This window comes from Canis lupus, chromosome 4 (assembly GCF_003254725.2).
Source record: "Canis lupus dingo isolate Sandy chromosome 4, ASM325472v2, whole genome shotgun sequence".
Taxonomy (NCBI): domain Eukaryota; kingdom Metazoa; phylum Chordata; class Mammalia; order Carnivora; family Canidae; genus Canis; species Canis lupus.
The window spans coordinates 3,610,263-3,629,592 of record NC_064246.1 but is presented as its reverse complement, the minus strand read 5'-3'; the positions used below and the strand labels follow the sequence as shown (position 1 = coordinate 3,629,592).

General features: G+C 42.1%; 2 protein-coding genes across 15 annotated transcripts in view; one reads left to right on the top strand and one right to left on the bottom strand.

Moving 5' to 3' along the window:
* Positions 1-13,933, top strand: part of LGALS8 (galectin 8) — a 32,432-nt gene extending 18,499 nt beyond the window's left edge. For 8 of the 14 annotated variants that reach the window (XM_025448503.3, XM_035714993.2, XM_025448506.3 and 5 more), the window contains 9 exons: positions 3,289-3,377; positions 4,320-4,530; positions 6,102-6,221; positions 6,856-6,912; positions 7,725-7,751; positions 7,877-7,999; positions 8,481-8,569; positions 9,755-9,920; positions 12,729-13,933. In XM_025448503.3, the coding sequence (XP_025304288.1) occupies positions 3,289-3,377; positions 4,320-4,530; positions 6,102-6,221; positions 6,856-6,912; positions 7,725-7,751; positions 7,877-7,999; positions 8,481-8,569; positions 9,755-9,920; positions 12,729-12,878 (1,032 nt within the window). In that variant the 3' untranslated portion in view covers positions 12,879-13,933. Of the gene's footprint in view, positions 1-3,288; positions 3,378-3,877; positions 4,101-4,319; positions 4,531-6,101; positions 6,222-6,855; positions 6,913-7,724; positions 7,752-7,876; positions 8,000-8,480; positions 8,570-9,754; positions 9,921-12,728 lie in introns of those variants that run through there. The other 6 variants (XM_049108745.1, XM_035714998.2, XM_025448509.3 and 3 more) reach the window with 4 other exon arrangements.
* A 1,625-nt stretch (positions 13,934-15,558) lies between these two features.
* HEATR1 (HEAT repeat containing 1) overlaps positions 15,559-19,330 on the bottom strand; it is a 46,014-nt gene continuing 42,242 nt past the window's right edge. Inside the window, exons 42-45 of the mRNA XM_025448496.3 lie at positions 18,942-19,096; positions 18,275-18,433; positions 16,801-16,909; positions 15,559-15,866 (exon numbers count right to left, since the gene is read on the bottom strand). Of these exons, the coding sequence (XP_025304281.3) occupies positions 15,778-15,866; positions 16,801-16,909; positions 18,275-18,433; positions 18,942-19,096 (512 nt within the window). The 3' untranslated portion in view covers positions 15,559-15,777. The remainder of the gene's footprint in view (positions 15,867-16,800; positions 16,910-18,274; positions 18,434-18,941; positions 19,097-19,330) is intronic.

Genomic DNA, 19,330 nt, shown 5'->3' with positions numbered 1-19,330 from the left:
CCACCCAGACATCCCATTTCTGCTTTGTTAACTCTCTTCTGCATATTCCCTCGTATTACAAGACATTTTACAAACCTTTGCCCCTGCCTTTCCCTTTCTCTCAGCTTATCAACCTCAATACCTTTAATGATCATCCCTGCTCTGACTCTGAGCATGAGTTCCGGCCATTCACTTAATGTGTGGCCCTGGATCCCCTCTTAGATGTTCTCCTAGCCCATCACTCAAGAAGTGTCCAAAAGTAAACATATCTTCCTTCTGAAATTCTGTTTCCTCCCCAGTTTTACCATTTTAGATGGTGGCCCTATACAGATCGTTTCCTTTGAAATATTTCTTGTGTCTGTCTCTTCCTCCCCCCACTCCTATGTCTCCTGCTATCGCCTGGATTGTAGCCTTATCTCAGGCTCACTGCAAGTAACCACTGTACCCCGAGAATCCCCTGTGCTCCAGTGTATTTTATTCCACTGGACTGTTTCCCTAGATCCCACTTTCATGATCTCATTCTAAAGTCTGACCCTGACTCTGTCTTGAATGCTCCCTTATTGCTTAAGTTTCCAGATATGTTTTTTCTTTTCCCACCTCTGCTTTTGTAAATGGACCTTTCTACCTGAACTGGCTTTCCTCTCTTGATTGCCTGGCTCAAACCACGCCGCCTTAGAAACTTCCTTTGGGCAACCTGGAATTCATTACACATTTTTCTGAAGCACCAATTTGGCGCTTACTGCCCTGCGTTTTAAGAGGCTGAACTAGTAGTCACAGTTGGCAGTTGCAAGCACAGAAGCTAGTCTCTAAGCAGAGAAGGAATTTATTAAATGATACTGAGTAGTCCTCAGAATCTTTAGCAGGACTGAAGAACCACACTTGGCAACTACATAATCACAGACAGCATCCAAAGTCAGGCTGTAAGACTCTTCCCACCAAGAGGGTACTTCTGCCCTGGCAGCACCGTCACTGCCACCTCTGCCTCTGAGCCTGGGTAGGGCCGCTGCTCCCCGGCAGAACGAATACTGGATGATTCTGGCTTCCTTTCCCGGCTCTAACGTCACATCTGAGCTGGGGGTCCCGAGTGACAGAGTTCCGTCATATGTCCTGGCCTTTCCCTGCACTCTAGATGAGGTCGAATGTTTCTGTGGTGGAGAGGAATTGTCCAGGTATGGGAGAGACAGCCCGAGTACCCCATCTCTACTCTGATTATCTTCCCACAGGTATCTGTCTTCTTCCCAGCTGTATTATAAGCTCCTCAGGGACAAGAAGACTCTTACACTTGCTTTTATCTGCGTTCCACCTCAGTGAGACCTTTGTGTGTAGAAGTAATCCTAAACAGGCAAAGCAGTTATGAGCCAGCTAGCATGTTCTGGCAGATAATACTGAACCTAAGTATGGCTTATGCTTACAGTACTGTCTCCAGGGCTGTATTTTAAATTTTTTTTGACATAAGTTATTTGTGAAACATCAAAGCTTGACGTTTCCCTACAAAACAATACTCTTCTCCCTTTTCACAGGAGCAAATAGTCATGAGTTCAGTGAGTGGGCTGCAGGGCAGTTCGTGTTGCTCATGTGATCCAAATCACTTGAGTATGACTAACATCGTGGAGGGTACTTCCCTCAGTAGAAAGCATTAATCCAGACAACTGAAACAGCAAATGGTGAAAATGTCGTTTCTCAGATTGGAACAACTTATGAATGATGGTGAAGAACTTACAGTGATGGGGACAGATTATTGGTCTGAGAAAGCTCTCTTCATCCCATCCCTCAAGTTAAATATATACTGAAAACTTGTGGTTATAAAAAGATAAACACAGAGATCTGGAAAACAAAAATCCCATCCCTTGAGAAAACTGTTAATTTTTTTGGCTTATTTCATTACGGCGTTTTCTTTCTTTAATGTTTATCATGAACTTAGTACTTAGTTACAGTCATACTATGTATAGTCCTGTAGGCTGTTTTCTCACTAATATTTATATCCCTAAATAGTTTGAACATATTTGAAGTTACGAAAACTTCAGTTTATTAAGAGATTTCCACTGTGGAGTGTGCTGCCAGCTATTCCTGGAATCAGCTGTGGCCCAAAGATCAGTGTAGAAGTGTAATTCCTCTACATTCTCTACTCACAAAACCCAGCTACTCTGATGTGTGTTGTGGTATTTTCTAGTGTGATGGGCTCTGTTCATCCTACCCACTCAGCTCTCAGCAGGTGTCATGACACCAGGTGACAGCTGGCTTTCATCATTTCCTGCCGTTCTCAGTGATCGCTTGGCTGGCTGGCCCCAGGCAGCTTACAATCTAGGCAGAGTCTAATGTGCTATGCAGCCCTTCAGAGAGGAGTGAGGTCTGCTGGCCCATGGAGTCCAGAAAAGGCTCCATGAAGAAGATGGCGCTTTCACTGAGATTTTTCAGCTTGGTAGCAACTTATCTACAACTACTTTTATACGTGCTCTCTTGTTCTAGGTCTTATTTTTTGACAATCAGAGCCACCTTGGATAGATTTTAGCATTTATGTCATAACTCGGGTCGGCTCAGCATAAGGCATGATGGCGTATGGCCTGGTTGGTTTGCTTAGACGCTCCCGAGTGGAAGGGGTGGTGGTTGTGATGCAGGAGATGCAACCAGTGGGTGGGGAGGACACTAGAGTCACCTCTGGGAAAGGGGAGTGACAAGATCTGATAGTGTGTCCGGCCCCAAGCAGAAAGGCTGGGTTCCAGATGATGAGGGGGCAGGCTGGGACCTGGATACTATGTTGGAAGCCAAGCCTGAGACTGAACCAGGCGAGGTGGATGCCGTGTCTTGAGAGACCACAAGCACCCGGTGTCATCATCCTTAAGATTACATGGTTCTGATTCTTAGCAGTGCAGTGGGCTGAGGTCTGGAAGCCTGGCAGGGAAGATAGACACTGATCCCAGGTATGGAGGAGGGGCTAAGTTCACAGGGAGTGTCATTGTCTCCATCAGCATGGCCTTGGGGCCTCAAGTGGTTCCAGTCCCATGCTAGGATCATCAGCAGAACCTTAGGGAAAAGGGAGGGGAAGGGGGAACAGGACTCCCAGCAAGTTGTTTTTGTTTTCAGAATTATCCTATTAAGTAGACATCTTATTTCACAAAACCCACGCTAAATAAAAAGTTCTGTGAACTTTCAGCTGTGTCTTTTTTCAAAGAACTCAGGTTTACAGATACTGTCACAGTAGTGACTTGGAAAATGCTAGATTCTGAGCAGATTCACATGGAGCCTTTCATAATGTAGCCTTTCTGTTTTGTTTGTGTAAACATCCACTTGTTAAACATTTTTTCTTCCTAGGTAATCCCCTATGTTGGGACCATTCCTGGGCAGTTGGAGCCTGGAACCTTGATTGTAATACGTGGGCATGTTCCTTGTGATTCAGACAGGTAAAACCATCCTGTGAAATGGAAAAACCACATGACTGAACGGTCTTTTAGTGGGGAGACTGTTTGGATAATTTGAGGTCTGGTTTTGCTTTCATCAGCAGCCCTGGCCCAGGTGCTGAGAAGATGGGAGTGAATAACCGAAAGTCACCTGGGTGTTTTATTTTACTGTAGTAAGTCTCATTTGAATATAGAGGATTAGCTGTCTAGTTAATGAGGGAAACTGTGGTCAGACCCCAGGGACAAGGTCTAGTTAGAATTTAACGTTCCCACAGCATCACTTAAGATACGCCCTGGGCAGTTTTGTCCAATGCTTGCTTTCTGTACAAACTGTGGGCGAGGCTGTATGGGTTCTACTGGGCCAGCTCTGTGCAGCTGATGCCCAGATAACAGCAGTTTCTATAAAAAGTGAAAGTGAAGTCTGAAGAAGACAGCCCAGATGTTTCCAGGCAACTCCATAGAATCTAGAGAAGCAGGCCTCTCCCAGCTCACAGTTCTGCTGTTCTGAGGGTGAGGTTCTCTTTCATGGCAACCGGAAATCCAGGCCTCACACCATGTTTTGGGGAGCTGGGCAGGTGCCTGTGATGTTTGCGGGGAGCGGGCTGTGGGTGGACAAAGGCAAATGCTAGCTGACCTTGAGCCATCCCAGGGGTCTTCCCTGAACATCTCCACCTCAGCAGAGTCTCCAACACCTGAGCACACCTGCCTGCCAGGGAAGCAGAAGAGGTGGGCTCTTACTCTGCACACACAGGGCCTTGGCCCCAGTTTAGGATTCTGCCCTGAGGAAGGACATGAAAGTTATGGAAGACAGTATTTAGGCCACGTGGGTGAATGGACAGAGGATCAGTCCCGGGTCCCCAAGGCCAGCTGGCTGTACTTGCCAGACCTTCCCCTGCAGCCTGCCTCCTGCATGCCCCTGCCACCTCTCGTTCCATGCTCTCTCAGGTTCCAGGTGGACCTGCAGTGCGGCAGCAGCGTGAAGCCACGTGCCGACGTGGCCTTCCACTTCAATCCACGCTTCAAGTGGTCTGACTGCATCGTGTGCAATACTCTGAAAAATGAAAAATGGGGATGGGAAGAGATCACCTATGACACACCTTTCAAAAAAGAAAAGTCTTTTGAAATTGTCATTATGGTATTGAAAGACAAATTCCAGGTAGGTTTTGGAGAATGAAGATGAAATCCTCATTAATGACATAAGCGCCCAGGGTGGGTCAGCACATCAGTGGACTCACCCTCCTGTTACTTCAGTCCAGAGAAAAAGAGTGGCTTTATCATTTTGCTCTAAAGTAGGGAGGGGCCAACCGGGTACCTAAATGTGAGATGGGGCACACCTCCATCTGCCCCTGGTGTTTCATCTAGAATATGGATGCACGGCAGAGAAACTTTTTTATTGGATCCCATTTCTGCTAGCTCAGCTCAGCTTAGGTCTGAACTGGCACAGGAATAAATATGGGATAGTAAAAAAAAAAAAAGGGGATAGTAAAACTGGTCACCATGACCCAAAGTGTCAGGGCATTTGTACTAGTAGATGGATAGGAAGTCAAAGTTAAATCCTGCCATAAGTTTGTTTGTTTGTTTTTTTTTTTTTTAGATTTTATTTATTTATTCATGAGAGACACACACAGAGAGAGAGAGAGGCGGAGACACAGGCAGAGGGAGAAGCAGGCTCCATGCAGTGGGACTCAATCCCGGGTCTCCAGGATCATGCCCTGGGCTGCAGGCGGCGCTAAACCACTGCGCCACCGGGGCTGCCCCCTGCCACAAGTTCTTTAGGATTTTATTTTTAAAAAAGATTTTATTTATTCATTCATGAGAGACACAGAGAGAGGCAGAGACATAGGCAGAGGGAGAAGCAAGCTTTCTGCAGGGGCCCCAATGTAGGACTAGATCTCAGGACCCCAGGATCACTACCTGAGCCAAAGGCAGACATCTGCTCAACTATTGAGCCACCCAGGCACCCTCTTTAGGATTTCAGGTGAGAGATTTAGATGCAGAGGAGTTCTTAGAAGTCCGATGTGTAGTAAACACCAGTGGCTCCAAGCGGTAAATACCTAGCCAGTGTTAAGTGTGAGGTAGAAGGTGGCCTGGAGAGGCTCTGGCCCACAGGCCTTGTAGAACCTTGAGCCTCCCAGACTAGAGTTGCTCCGCTGAGAGTGAGAATTTCCCCTCTTCTTGTGTGGGTCCTTTCTGGCCTTTGGGATATGCTCCCACCAAAACACTTCCCCTGAATCTCCCAAACTCTATTCATCCCTCCCTTCCCTGGCTTACAATAGGAATCTCAGATAAACTGAGTAGCTTGCCCACGTCCGTTCATTGATCAGATTCAACAAATATTTATTGAACGCCTGCCATGTGCAAGGTGGTCTTCCTTAGAATGTGGTCCTCAAGGACAGCAGGTGGGGTGGCAAGCTTGCAGGGCAGATCGCAAACCAGGGTCTTCACAGGCCTCGACCATCCGTGTATACACATGCACATACATTCATGAATGCATCATTTGTCCGGGGGGAGGATCCATGCTAATGAATCAGACCAGGGACTCAGAGGAAGTTAAGAAACACCACTAGAGTTATGGATGCTTTCAGGTCAGACATACAATGTACAGACCTGTGGGAAAAGGTATAAAATTAAGCAAAAGTAAACATTTAAATTTGGATACATTAATACATGTATTAACTGTTTTTTTTTTCCCCTGGGGGTGCTGGGCTGTCTTCTGTGTCCACATAGGTGGCTGTAAATGGGAAACACATACTGCTCTATGCCCACAGGATTACCCCAGGGAAAATAGACACTCTGGGCATTTATGGCAAAGTGAATGTCCACTCAATTGGTTATAGCTTCAGCTCGGTGAGTATCCTTCCATAGCCTGGGGTCTTCTTTGATGATGTCTTCCGATGAAATGGTAGGAAATATCTTTAACATCTTAAGATAAAAATATTGTCAATGTCTCTGTCCTTAGTATATTAGTTTCTTGAAGGTAAATCTTTTAGGCTGGTGGTGTGTTATCTATTGGCTAGGTTTTAATGTCTATAGGATCTCAAATCTAGTATGGTTCTAACAACAATTAAAAAAAACCCTTATAACAGGAGCTAATTCCTTGACATAGGAAGTACAGTGGGGGCTTCTAGAGAGATTCCTGGAAGTAGAAAGTCTGAGTTAAAGGACATTTGCATTTTAAGTTATAAGTGATCCTAGTTGGAGGGCTAGTTGGCTCGTCCTCCAGAAAGATTACCAACAATGTAGTCTCAGCAGTGTGCCGGACTACTCCCACTTTTCTTGATGCTCGTTCTTAGTATTCTTTCTCGCTTGCCAATCTGATGGGGGGTGGGGGGTGGGGAAGGACCCTAATGTTAAGCACATTTCTGGATCATGATCTTCAAGCATATTTTCATGTTTAATACTATTTATAATTCTTTTTTGATATGTCAAGGAGGTTGTATTTAAAGTTCTGATGGCTGTTAAAAATTAATCTTATCTTCAGGATTTCAGAAGTACCCAAGCATCTACTCTGGAACTGACAGAGATAAGTAAAGAAAATGTAAATATTAAAGCTAAGAATGAACTACCAGTTTAAAAATGCTCTCTTAAAAAAAAAAATAATAATAATAATACTAAAAATAAAAATGCTCTCTTAGTTGTCATGTAAATCAGGTGGCAAGCAGGCTAAAGTTTTTTAAATTATGTTTTGAATGCGAAAGGTTATTTTTAATAATAATATGCTGGAAGTAAGCATTTGAAAAGTAAGGCATATATTTTTGTACCAGGCTCTGTGAGTTTTGCAGACTCTCGAGTTTTGAGTTTTGCAGACCCTTGAGTTTGCAGTGTATCTGCCCCCTCCTGTGATTCTTGTGTAAAAAACCCCTCTCAACTGCTGAAGAGAACTGTCACATGGTACTTATAAATACTGGGCACAGTGCTTTGGCAGATGAACTTCCACACATATCTTCCCCCCTGTAGGAACAAGTATAGTTTAAACACCGAGTCTTTGGTATCAGGGGAGAAAGTGATGTCTTAATGATCTCAGAACATGTGACCTCGTAGATAGAATGTAGTATTTCAGCATTTTGGGAGCACCTTGGAAAGAACAAGTAAAACATGTCTCAAGTTCACATATAGTCCTGTGAATAATTAATTTATGGCGGAGTATACAGGCTTAAGATGACCAGGACCCCAGGACTGTATCCCCAGCCACAGTCAGGAAGTGCAGGCCGTTTGTCTGTCATTCCCAGGGCTGAGCAGGCACTACCATCCTGGCTCTGGCTGTTGTAACCATTAAGATCTGACTGTTCATGTTATAAAATGTAGTTTTTCCCTTTCAAACGTCTTCATCTTGACTTTCTCCTCCAATAGGTACTAAAGCCCGACACACCACATTTTGTAAGTATTTTTGCCTCAGTTATAGCGTGGAATGTTTTATAAAATCACCCAGGACATGAATATTTAAACCTTAGAAGACAGCCTCACTCCTTCCATACCTTACTGCAGAACTCTTTCCCCAACAGCCTAGTAATAGAGGAGACATTTCTAAAATTGTACCCAGAACTGTCTACACCAAGAGCAAAGATTCGACTGCCAATCACACTTTGACTTGCGCCAAAATACTACCTACCAGCTGTTTGTCAAAGGTTTGAAGAGCCAAAAGTTTTCCTAATTCTGTATAACAAATTAAATTTTAATTAGCTGGTAATGTAGAATTCATACCCTCAGTAGAAGCCCAAAGCAGCCAACTCTGCGTTTCTGTGCTGACCCTGGAGAGAAGAGTCAGCTGGGCATTGACTCTCTGGGCTCCCGAGCAAGTATTTCCGTAATGCCTCCCATCTGAGCTTCCTCCCCTCAGGCAGAAGGTGGAGCATGGCATCAGGACCCCATGCATAGCATCTTTCTCAGAGTGGATCTCACTCATACGAGGGATTTCAGGCCCCACCTCACATGTATTCATTTCCTTGTCTGAAATGCTTTCATTGAGTTTCCACTGTGAGCCGGGCAGTGCTGACTGCTGGGGTTTACAGGATTATGACTTTTGACCATTGCCCAGTGTCTTCGGACAGTTTTCCCATGAGGTCACTTTCTGCAGGCTTCCTAGCGCTGACTGTGGTTTCTCTTCAGACTCTGCCATTCACTGCAAGGTTGAACTCCTCAATGGGCCCTGGACGAACTGTTGTCATTAAAGGAGAAGTGAATAAAACTGCCAAAGGGTCAGTACCGCTGTTACCAGGAATAGTGTGACTGCTTTCCATGTGTCTTTTTTTTTTTTAAGATTGTATTTATTCATGAGAGAGAGAGAGAGAGAGAGGCAGAGACACAGGCAGAGGGAGAAGCAGGCTCCATGCAGGGAGCCTGACGTGGGACTCAATCCCAGGTCTCCAGGATCAGGCCCTGGGCTGAGCGCGGCGCTAAACTGCTGAGCCACCAGGGCTGCCCTCCATGTGTGTCTCTTAATGGCCTCTTATGCTCTACCTGTCTTGTGAGATGGAAGCAGGAGTAGTGTCCTAATCCTCACCTGAAAGAGACTCTCAAAGCAACAGGAAGTCAGGCTGCTAACAAGACTGCTGACAACTAGCTGGTGGCAGAATTAGGAGTAAAGGCCTCTCTTTTGAGCTAGGGTTTTTGTGGCCAGATAAGAGGGTGGTGTTTTTGTCCGGGAAGCTATCCATGCCTTGTAGAAGGTTCAGGTCAGTCTGTGGTCAGGTGACTTTGTTAGGGCCCCTCACGTCATGCGACTTATACGATTTCTGCCTTAGGAACCTTTTCTAGAGACGTTGAGACTTCTGGAAGCTTGAAATTACCTATTTCCTAGAAAGTAGTACACTTTCAAGAAGAACAGAACACTTGTCAATGTTAAAAGAGAATATGTACTTGAAAGGACCCCATCCTCCTGTAGCCCAAAGCAAGCATTTCGGTTACTTGCTCTAATCCTTCAATTGCTTCCCATCCAGATCTGTAGCTTCAGTGTTGAAGTGTTTAACACTGATGTTAAAGTTTTTTATATTTTTATTTTGCAGAGAGCACATTTACATCAGTGGCATGCTAACTCAAAATTAAAATATTTTTTAAAGATTTATTTATTTATTCATGAGAGAAGAGGGAGAGAGGCAGAGACATAGGCAGAGGGAGAGGCAGGTTCCCTGTGGAGAGCCTGATGTGAGACTTGATCCCAGGACCCCAGGATCACAACCTGAGCCGAAGGCAGATGCTCAACTGCTGAGCCACCCAGGTGTCCCTCAAAATTTTAAATTTTACCTTCCCATCTGCATTGGTATGTCTGTGTGCACACATGTGTTTTATGCAATTATGATCAGAGCTCAGTTCTGACTGTTAAAATTGCAGAAACTGTACTTCTCTCTTCTACTTGGTTAATTTTTTTTTAATTCTCTCAAAAGCTTTAATGTTGACCTAGTATCAGGAAAATCAAAGGATATTGCTCTTCACTTGAACCCACGCCTGAATATTAAAGCATTTGTAAGAAACTCTTTTCTTCACGAGTCCTGGGGAGAAGAAGAGAGAAATATTACCTGTTTCCCATTTAGTCCTGGGATGTACTTTGAGGTAAGATGATCTTATCGGACAGAACAAAGAATCCTGGGAGGAGGTATAGGAGAAATAAGTCTTTTAAAATTAAGCCCTAGCTTAATATGTGGAGATTGCATGTGGCTTTTATTTGGGGAGTATCTGCATTATAAAAGGGGCATTCAAAATACAGTTGGTATTTTGATTGGCATAAATGGCATAGCCAGTGGACTATTACATTATTTGCACTGGAATTATTACTGGATGGTCCCATATTAGTTCATAGGAATTTTAACAGGAACCTTGCTTTAGGACGGAGAAACATGATTAGGATAATCCTAAGAGAACATGAGGGCATAGGAACCATAAAATTGCCTGTTCTGTCACCTGCCATCTTGAGTATATATAGCCTCAGGTGGCAGTCCTTTCTTCCAGGTTAGTCCTGCTTGTATATATTTAAGGAAAGAGATTTTAGACCCTTGGAGCTTGGAAGTGCTATGGTCCCAAGTTCCCCAAATGTGTGAATATTATGGTAACACAACCTGTCCTAAAATGTGTTTCTGGATGCTTACACACAGTAATCTCCTTAATGTGGATGCTGGGTGGTTGGCTAGGTTCACTCACTAGCTTAGGTGAAGCACTGTCTACGTGGTCATTCAGGGTCATTGATTTAGGTCATGCTTCTGTATTTTAAACTGTCACATGCTCTGGACCATTAGGACTCATCAAAACTAGTTGTTAAAGGTAGGAACATCGAGGCTGAATAGAAGATGGTAATCGGACATTCATATGTATTCCTAAACTCCTGGTATGTAGAGTAACAGATGTGACCTAATCCTAGGAGGTTTCCTGGAAGTTGTGGATATTGGTTTGGAATTCAGAAGGATGTAGGAGGGTAAAGTTAAAGGTGGGTTTTCCAGATTGAGGGAATGGTTTGGGCAAGGTGGGGACATGGGGAGGGCAGCCAGGGGATTGTTGGCTTGGCAGGAGTCCAGGTATAAAAGGTGACTGAGGGCTCATTGTGGGGAAGACAGCAGTGACTGTTTCAGAAGGCCGTGGATCCTTGTGGTTGGTGACAGGAAACCAGTGATAGAAGTTGCTCTTTGATCCGACCCCCAAGTTTAGCTCTATGTTAAAATAGAAAAGGACAAGCATTCTTTTAAATAATCTTTTCCTTTTGTTAGTTTTCTGCCTCAGGAACAGTAATTACTCTCATGTTGGACCATTGTTTTTAGTTTTCTGTAGTGATAGGGAGTTGGAAGCAGAGAAAAAACAATCTTTTTAATATGCTTTCATTTAGATTCTCAGATTATTTCATTATACTGTTACTTTGATATTAACCACTACTTTCTGTTGTTTCAAATTCATTTATTAGTTCCAGCTACTAGAGTCTTTTGAGAAATATCTTTCAGTTTTGTATTTTTTTTTTATCATCCTATAATGTTATGAGCTATTCTAGAACATCAGATGGTTGTAAAGGATTGTTGTTCCATGTTTTCTTAGAGATTGTGGGTCTGTTTTCTGCAAGTTGTGTACTTGTTTTGCGGCAGTATGTTCCCTGGGCTATAGGCATTTCCTTCCATTTGTGAGGCAGTGGCACCATGCTTGCTCTGGTACAATAAGGGTGACTGATGGACTCTTCCCAGTATACCCCTCTGATGCCAACTTGTTTTCCCTTCTGGGCATTAGGCTGTGCTTTATGTTCTCTTGAGATTTCGTTAAATGTATGTTACTGAGGGTTTCTTCCACCTGGTTAAAACTGGGATTTCCACCACTTTTTGGGATGATAGAATCCCAGGTTATGGATATTTTCCCAGTTCTCTGTGTAGCCCCAGTTTCTGTAGTAGCTCTTCTATCCATGGAATTTTCCCCAGCAGCCACTTTTACTAGTAGAAGCAAAATAACCTGCACACTGTCTTTACAGATTTAGATTTGCCTCAGTCTAGACCCTGGGGATGGAAACGGAGTTAGCAGCAGGGCTGTGCTGCTCCTTTCTGCTCTTCTGAAGCCCTGACACAGGGAAGAGGCAGAAGGGAGAACATGGTACAGGTTCACCAAACTGGTCTTTTTAGTGTGGGTGGAGAATAAATGGTAGAATTGTGGCCAGACTGGCATCAGGAATGTGTTATCAGAAGTATGAGTGTTAGGTGTGATTTAAAAGGATTGTAGTTTCTTTTGTTTTTCACTATTTTGAGTTTTAGGCAGACAACTCTGTGAAAGGCTGACATGAAAGGCCAACACCAGTCATGAATCTGAGTTAAATCTTTGCCAGAAAGCTAATTCCTCCATGGATTACTGCCCAGAATACTGCTTTTGGGAAATGGATGGGGAGACCAAGATGTGCTGAGCTGGGATGGAAGTCACAGTCCCCACACAGCTGGGCAGTCCTAGAGGGTGCCCTAAACTTCTGAAATTTTTGATGCGTGGTTTGTCTAAGACCCTAGAGTTTAAGGCAAAAAAGTCATGGCTCAGGTCCCTTGGTTTCCCACTTATGGAATCTGCTCCCCTGTGTCAATATGGCAGTTTTCCTATCATTACAGTTCCCAAACATGGGTGGAGGGCAATTTTCCACTTTGCTGGGAGCAAGGGGCAGGAGAGAGGCCTCAGGCCCTGGGGACAGGGTGAGGCTTCAAGCATGCGCAGTGACTTCTCTGAGTGGGACAAAGCAGAAGGTGCTGCTACCAGATAAACTTAAGAGTCTTAGAAGAGAAGTTAGCAGCAGCAGGCTGGGAGAGTGTCTCTGTAGAAAGCAAACCCCGTGGGTTTACTTTTTGATATCCCGGAAGTGTGCAAGAAACAAAGTGTTGAACTGAGGGAGCCACTAATGTTGTCGTACTTTCCTTCCAGATGATCATTTATTGTGATGTTAGAGAATTCAAGGTTGCGGTAAATGGTGTACACAGCCTGGAGTACAAACACAGATTTAAAGAGCTTAGCAATATTGACACGCTGGAAATTGATGGAGATATTCATTTACTGGAAGTAAGGAGCTGGTAGCTGACATGCTTGCTACAAAAACTGAAATACAAAATGTCTTATGTTAACACTGGCTTCGTTAAAATGCATCTATTATATTGTTTATACGTATATTTTGTTAAAATGAGCTTGCATAATATGAAATCCTACTAGGTATTCTCAGTCCTTGCCATGCAGTGTGGCTTTGTCTATCTAGCACAGAGTAAGGAAATCTGAGGCAACAGTAACTTAGTCATTTTTCAGGCATTTCTGTTCTCTCTCCCACCCCAGCCTCTTCTTTTTAAAATCTGCTTCACATTCAACAAGTATCTATTCATATAGAAGCTAACATATATTGAGCACTTATTTTTTTTTGCCAGCAACGTGCTAGAGCTGGGGATAAATGTATACAGTGGAGCACAATACCACTCTGTTCCTGTTCTCTTGAGCTCAGAATCCTCTGTGCTCTGCCATCGTGCCACTGACTTTTCTACGGGCATTAACGCATAAAGGAACCAGAGACAATTACTGAGCTGTGAAGTTACCTCCATACTAATTTACAAGACATTACTTCTCTAGCGATCGCTTTCAAACCCAGAGTTCAGTCATATCCAATAATTAAAGGACTGATGTTGCCTTACATCTGGCAGTTTCCTTCAGCAGGATAAATATCTAGCTCTAACATGAAATCTGAACACAGTACAAAGATTAAGGCAAACAATGCAGCAAAACAAAACCAATGGTATTAAAATTAACTTGAGGTCAGTCTATGCCGCCAGTGTCTGTACCAGAAATGCTTTAGAGTAGCTGAATTCAGGGTGAGTCAAGAGGTTTACATGTACTCCAAATAGAAAGTTTAAGGTAGATGATTTCAATCTGTAAAATGTTTATGGGTAACAAAGCAATGTCAAGATTAGATTTCATGACTGTACAATAGGCGCTATCATGAGGTAGAGAGAGGCAGTATAAAAATCTCTTGCTTGTCTGCATGCAAATAAACTCCACTTCTCTGTTCTAAAGATTGGTCCCTCATCATTAGCAATGGAGATCAAAACATTATTCAGTGATTAAAATCAAACCTGTATCAGCAAGTTAAATTTTTGCATTTCTGTAATTTTTTCCTATTATTCTTTGAAGCGAGTTGGCAGTTATTTGTACAATTCTTACAGGTCAGATCTTGTTATAGGAAATTTCAAACGCTTGGGAGTGGGGAGGTAAAAAAGCTAAGTCGGTTTGATCATTTTATCATGTTCAGTTGTTGGGCTGAATATGCTGCCAGTGTTTAGGAATATTTTCCTTAAAGATTTTGGTTAGATATTATTTGTACCCATATACTGAAAAGACAACTAGCAATCTGATTTTTTATAAGTACTCAGTGTAGAAGCTTCTGGCACTTAATTCTTTTCTATTCATGTTAACTTATTATGTTGCGTCTTGCCAAGCTCGTGGGGAGCAGAGTTGGGGTCCTAACTTTCACTGGGAAAACTGAAGAAGGAATCCCCCAGGGGTTTTTCCCTCCATAAAGAACATCAGAGGGCTTGAACGAGATGCAGACTATGGGGCTCTTAAAGGAAAAATAAAAGCCCATATACATCGTTTCCTTTCATTTCTAAACATACTTGATGTTCACTTTTGTGTCATGTGGAGGTATTACTAAAGACATAAAATGGATTCTCTGACGGAAAGAATATAAAATATCAATGTGCTTTGAAAAGAAGCTGTCAGTACTTACTGAGTAATCTTACCAAGACATTTCTTAGATGGGAATGCAGATTCCTAGCAAGCTGTTATCTCTAACGCTGCAAGTTTAGTGTTTTGTCACAATTCTGCACTAAATTTCTACATTAAATTAGAACAAAGAATTTCAAACTAAACATTCTATGGGACAGTTCTTAGATGCTTTAAGTTTTTAAAAAAGGTGTAAGTAAATAAAATGCCTCAAATGCAGATTTGAGTCTTTACTTGACATGACATCAGAAATTAGAAAACTTCAAAGCGTTCAAAGCTTTCAAAGAAATCTGAAACCTTCTCATACTAGTAATTCTTCATTACCACCAGTGGAATTCGAACACTTCTAATTCTGGAGGAGTCATGCCACCTTCTGTTTCTGAGCCTTTTCTATTTGTAGGATCTGCCTACACAGCCCACTGCCTCCACACCCTCCAAAGACTGAAGGGTGAAGACAACAATCACAGTCCTAAGTGGGAAATACATTCCAGAACTATTTTCCTCTGTGGTCACACACAAGGCTGAAGTGTCACCTACCCAAAATGAAATGTATGCCAAATAGCTTTATAGTCCAAAGCACTGTTGCTGAGTAACTCAATTTTCTTGAGGAACTACCATGAGTGAAATCTCGGACATGGATACCATGTACCTAAGACATCCGTTTCCAGGAGAGTTAAGGTTTTATAGTCAAAATGAGGTACTTTTACCTTTGAGTGCTCAAATTAAACATATCCATAATACCAGTAACTTCAACCAGAAAAGACTATAACAAATGTTTATTTTAATTTTTTTATTTTTAAAAGTTTATTTATTCATTCAGAGAGAGTGAAGAGAGAGGCAGAGACACAGGCAGAAGGAGAAGCAGGCTCCATGCAGGAAGCCCGATGTGGGACTCGATCCTGGGTCTCCAGGATCACACCCCGGGCTGCAGGTGGTGCTAAACTGCTGCGCCACCGGGACTGCCCTATAACAAATGTTTAAACAAACACAGCAGTCTGTATAAAAATAGCAGGTATCATTTATTCTTATTGCAATTCTGTACAAGTGGCAGGGGAGGCTTCTATAGTAGTACAAACCAGGTGGGACTTTCATAAAGGAGTCTAGTAGACAGGTGTCAGGGTACCAAAAGTAATATGGTACCACACCCAAAATAAAAATATGAAAAGTAAATCTGACCTCTGAACAGAGTAAGAAACACCAACACCCCAAAGTTTTAGAAGTAGCTCTGGAGTGGTTCTCCCAGTATAGCTTCCAGTTGCTGAATAGTCTTTTGGCACTGATGTTCTACTTCTTCACATTCATCTGAAAAACAAAAATATAAACTGAATCTTCTGCTTCAATTATCATTAGTCTAATTCTTCATGTCTTCCATTCTCTGGCCATTGTTCAGTCAAAAGAGGGCGATGAAACCCATCAGTGCTGCAGAGAGCATCATAGAACCCCTCCTCTGCATGGCCCCTTCCTTTGTTCCCTTCTTAGTGTTTGACTTGGAGCCCCCAAAATAGCAGTTTGCTAATGAAAATTCCAAATTCCTAGTGATACCCCTCCAGGACGTAAGAAACCAAGATGAATGTACTTTTAGAAAAGCAGTGAACCATTAATATGAAAAAGTGTTTGTCTACCACCCTCCATCACCCCTGCTTCATTAGATGAGCTGTTCTTTCTCAGGGTACATGGTGGCACTTGGTGGTACATCCAGAACTGCATGAACCGGGATTCAAACCCCGCTTCTACCTGTCACACTCACTTTATCAATTTAATCCTCTAGTTTCTTCATTAAAACAAGGATAATGGCATACAGCCCATCATGAGGATTAAATGAGATCCTCCATGCAGAGCACAGTTGATGTTGGTCATTATTAACAGGCAGCTAATCTACTGCAATTATAATGGCACCAGACATTCTGCTATCATAACCCAATGTCTGGGGAACAAAATATTCAAGGATATAAATGTACAGATTTAATGAAAAACAATACTGTAGTTTGTTTTTACTATCATAAACACAAAAGTAAAGGTAGTGAAGATTACACTGTAAACAAAGTTTCAATAATCCTGGGGTGGTCACCTACCCACCCACTCCCCAACAAGAACTCAACCTCCTGTGTCTGCAGAGGAAGATATGGGCAGGTGGAGTACAGAAGCCCCAGGCTTGTCATATACTAGCCACATTTCCATTATCACTGGGCACATTTTCACAGAATTTCACTCTATTTCTTAGTAGTTTAGGAATTACCTTCCATCAATTCAGCTAAGAAAGGAATGGACTCTGGTAGCAAGACAATGTAATTCTCCTTTAGTTTTTCAGCCAGTGCTAACACGGTAATCAGAGCAGCAAATCGAACCTGAAAGGGATAAAGAATCTTAAGCAGACTCCACACTGAACACGGTGCCTGATGTGGGGCTCAGTTTCATGACCCTGAGGATCAGGACCTGAGCCGAAACCAAGTCAGACGCTTACCTGACTGCACCACCCACTCCCACATTTTCCTTAAAAAAAAAAAAAAAAACAAACAAAAAAAACTATACATAAACTCAAGTGTGTCATTTCAAATTTATGTGCACTGGACTTACTGGCTCACCTGGCTATCAGAAATGATGCAAGCCTGGCCAAAAAGCATCCCTGGCCACCTCAGACAGGATCCCTCCCTCAGAACTCTGTCACTACTACAGTTGTGTGAGGGGCTTGGGCACTGGCTCTGGTCTCATGCTCAGTAGAGAATTAAAAACAATGTATTATGATGTTCTAGTCTGGGAACTTAAAAAAACGTTTGGGTATCTCTCAACATGACTCATCTATGACAAGGAATGCAAGCAGTCATTGGGCACTATCAGTGATTCGCTTTGAAACCAAAGCTGTACTAGTCCTATTTCCAGTTTTGGAATAATAATTTAAATAATTTTAAAAATATTTGGATATAGCAAAATAACTTATTTAAAAAGCATCTGTAACTACCTATGTTCAAACCAGACTTTCTTGATGTTGTACAATCAAAACTAAACATTAAAATACATGTAATGCTAGAACTTTGTCAAGAACTGCAATTTAAAATTTAGGGGTTTGTGAAAATAGCCTCATTGTCCTAATAAATAAATGTTATGATGAAGTTCAAGTAATAAATCTTTTAGTAAAATTCCGCTTTGGTCTGTTTTATTCACTAAGACTCTTGTATGATAATTAAAGAAATGGTGATTCACTGCTAACCAGTTTGAAAACAATGACACTGAGGCATAGAGTTTTAACTTCTATACATTCTCGCATATGTCGTCATTGAGCGGCAACTGCCACTACTTATCTTGCGTTATTCTGATATCTACAATGGAGATAATACACTGCTCTAACTCCGAGGAACATTCTGTGGACAAACTGAAAGACTGTCTCTGGGAGCACAAGGACATTTAAATGGTGCTTAAGAAACAATTACTTCAGGTTTTTTCAAGATTTAAAAGTATTTAGAAAATGTTAGTACTTGTGTCTAATACACTGTGGAGATGGGGAAAGAACTATTATTTATGAATACCCTTTAAAAAAAAAAACCAAAAAATTCTCAGGTTCAATCTTCTGCCTAACAGAGCAACCTCTAGTTCTACAAGACAAGCAGCATGTCCCTGCCAGTTTACCATGGCCCTTTATCCATGACTGCTTTAAGACTGCTTGGGTTGTATGGTGAATACACACAGCTTTGGTACTTGGCAACCAAAGCTCCTACCTTTGGTGAAGAGTCTCTCGTCTTAAGCAAAATCTGGTAGTTCAGTGGTTTCCAAAGAGAGTCATCTGCCACGGCCACTGAAAACTGCGCGATGCAGGGGATCAGGTGCTTCGTCACTCGCTCCTGGAAGTGCGCATCCCCTCCTAGCCTGTTTTCCAGCTATGAAGAGGGAAATGAAGACTTTGAGCAATCAGTCTCCTTTCTGGGTTTGAAAAAATACCCAATGTGACAGCAACAGTCTCAAAAAACAAGGTATAATTCTAGTACTCTCTAGAGCAAATTTACCACCTTTTGGAGCTCAGATTCTCCTAGCCCTTGGCATCACTCCTTTCCCTCCAGCAGAACAGCTGAGAGGAGTTCTTCCATCGAGCAGCCAAGTCCTAAAACATTCTTGATAAATCTAATTTTAGAAATTTAAAAATTAAAAATCTAACCAAGATACCTTGTATTATTCTGAAAAATTCAAAGTAAAACTTGGTACATGACACTATGAAGAGAAGTTCTATCCATTCAAAATGAAAAATCAATTTTGAAATAAAAATTTCATTAAAAAATGCCTGGAGAAGAAAACCCAGCAGCTATAATTGTAGTAGAAATAAAATCTAAACTTTAATAGGGATGGTGGTTTCCACATCATTTGTCAAAAAAGATAGTTCCTTTTGGTTACCTGGTCCACCAGGGGCATCATCAAGGCTTCTGCTCTCTCTTTACTGATAAAATGCTGAGTATCAAATAGGAAAATTTTATACAAACAGTTCAAAATAAACTGTAAGAGCAAGCAGCACTTTTCAGGATCATTGTCAGAGTCAAAAAACGCTTCATCTGTAGATAGGGGAGAGTAAAAGTGAAAAAAAACCACAACTGATTTTCATAATTTAATCTCCAATGTTTACATTCAAATCACTTTTAACACCACAAACAGAAGGGTATTTCTTTTCTTTTTTTTTTTCAGAAGGGTATTTCTAAAATAGTACATAAATCAATCAGGATGAAGGCACATGAATGGCTCAGATAAGTGACTCCTTTAAGAGTTAAGATTCTCAGTTAAGATCACTT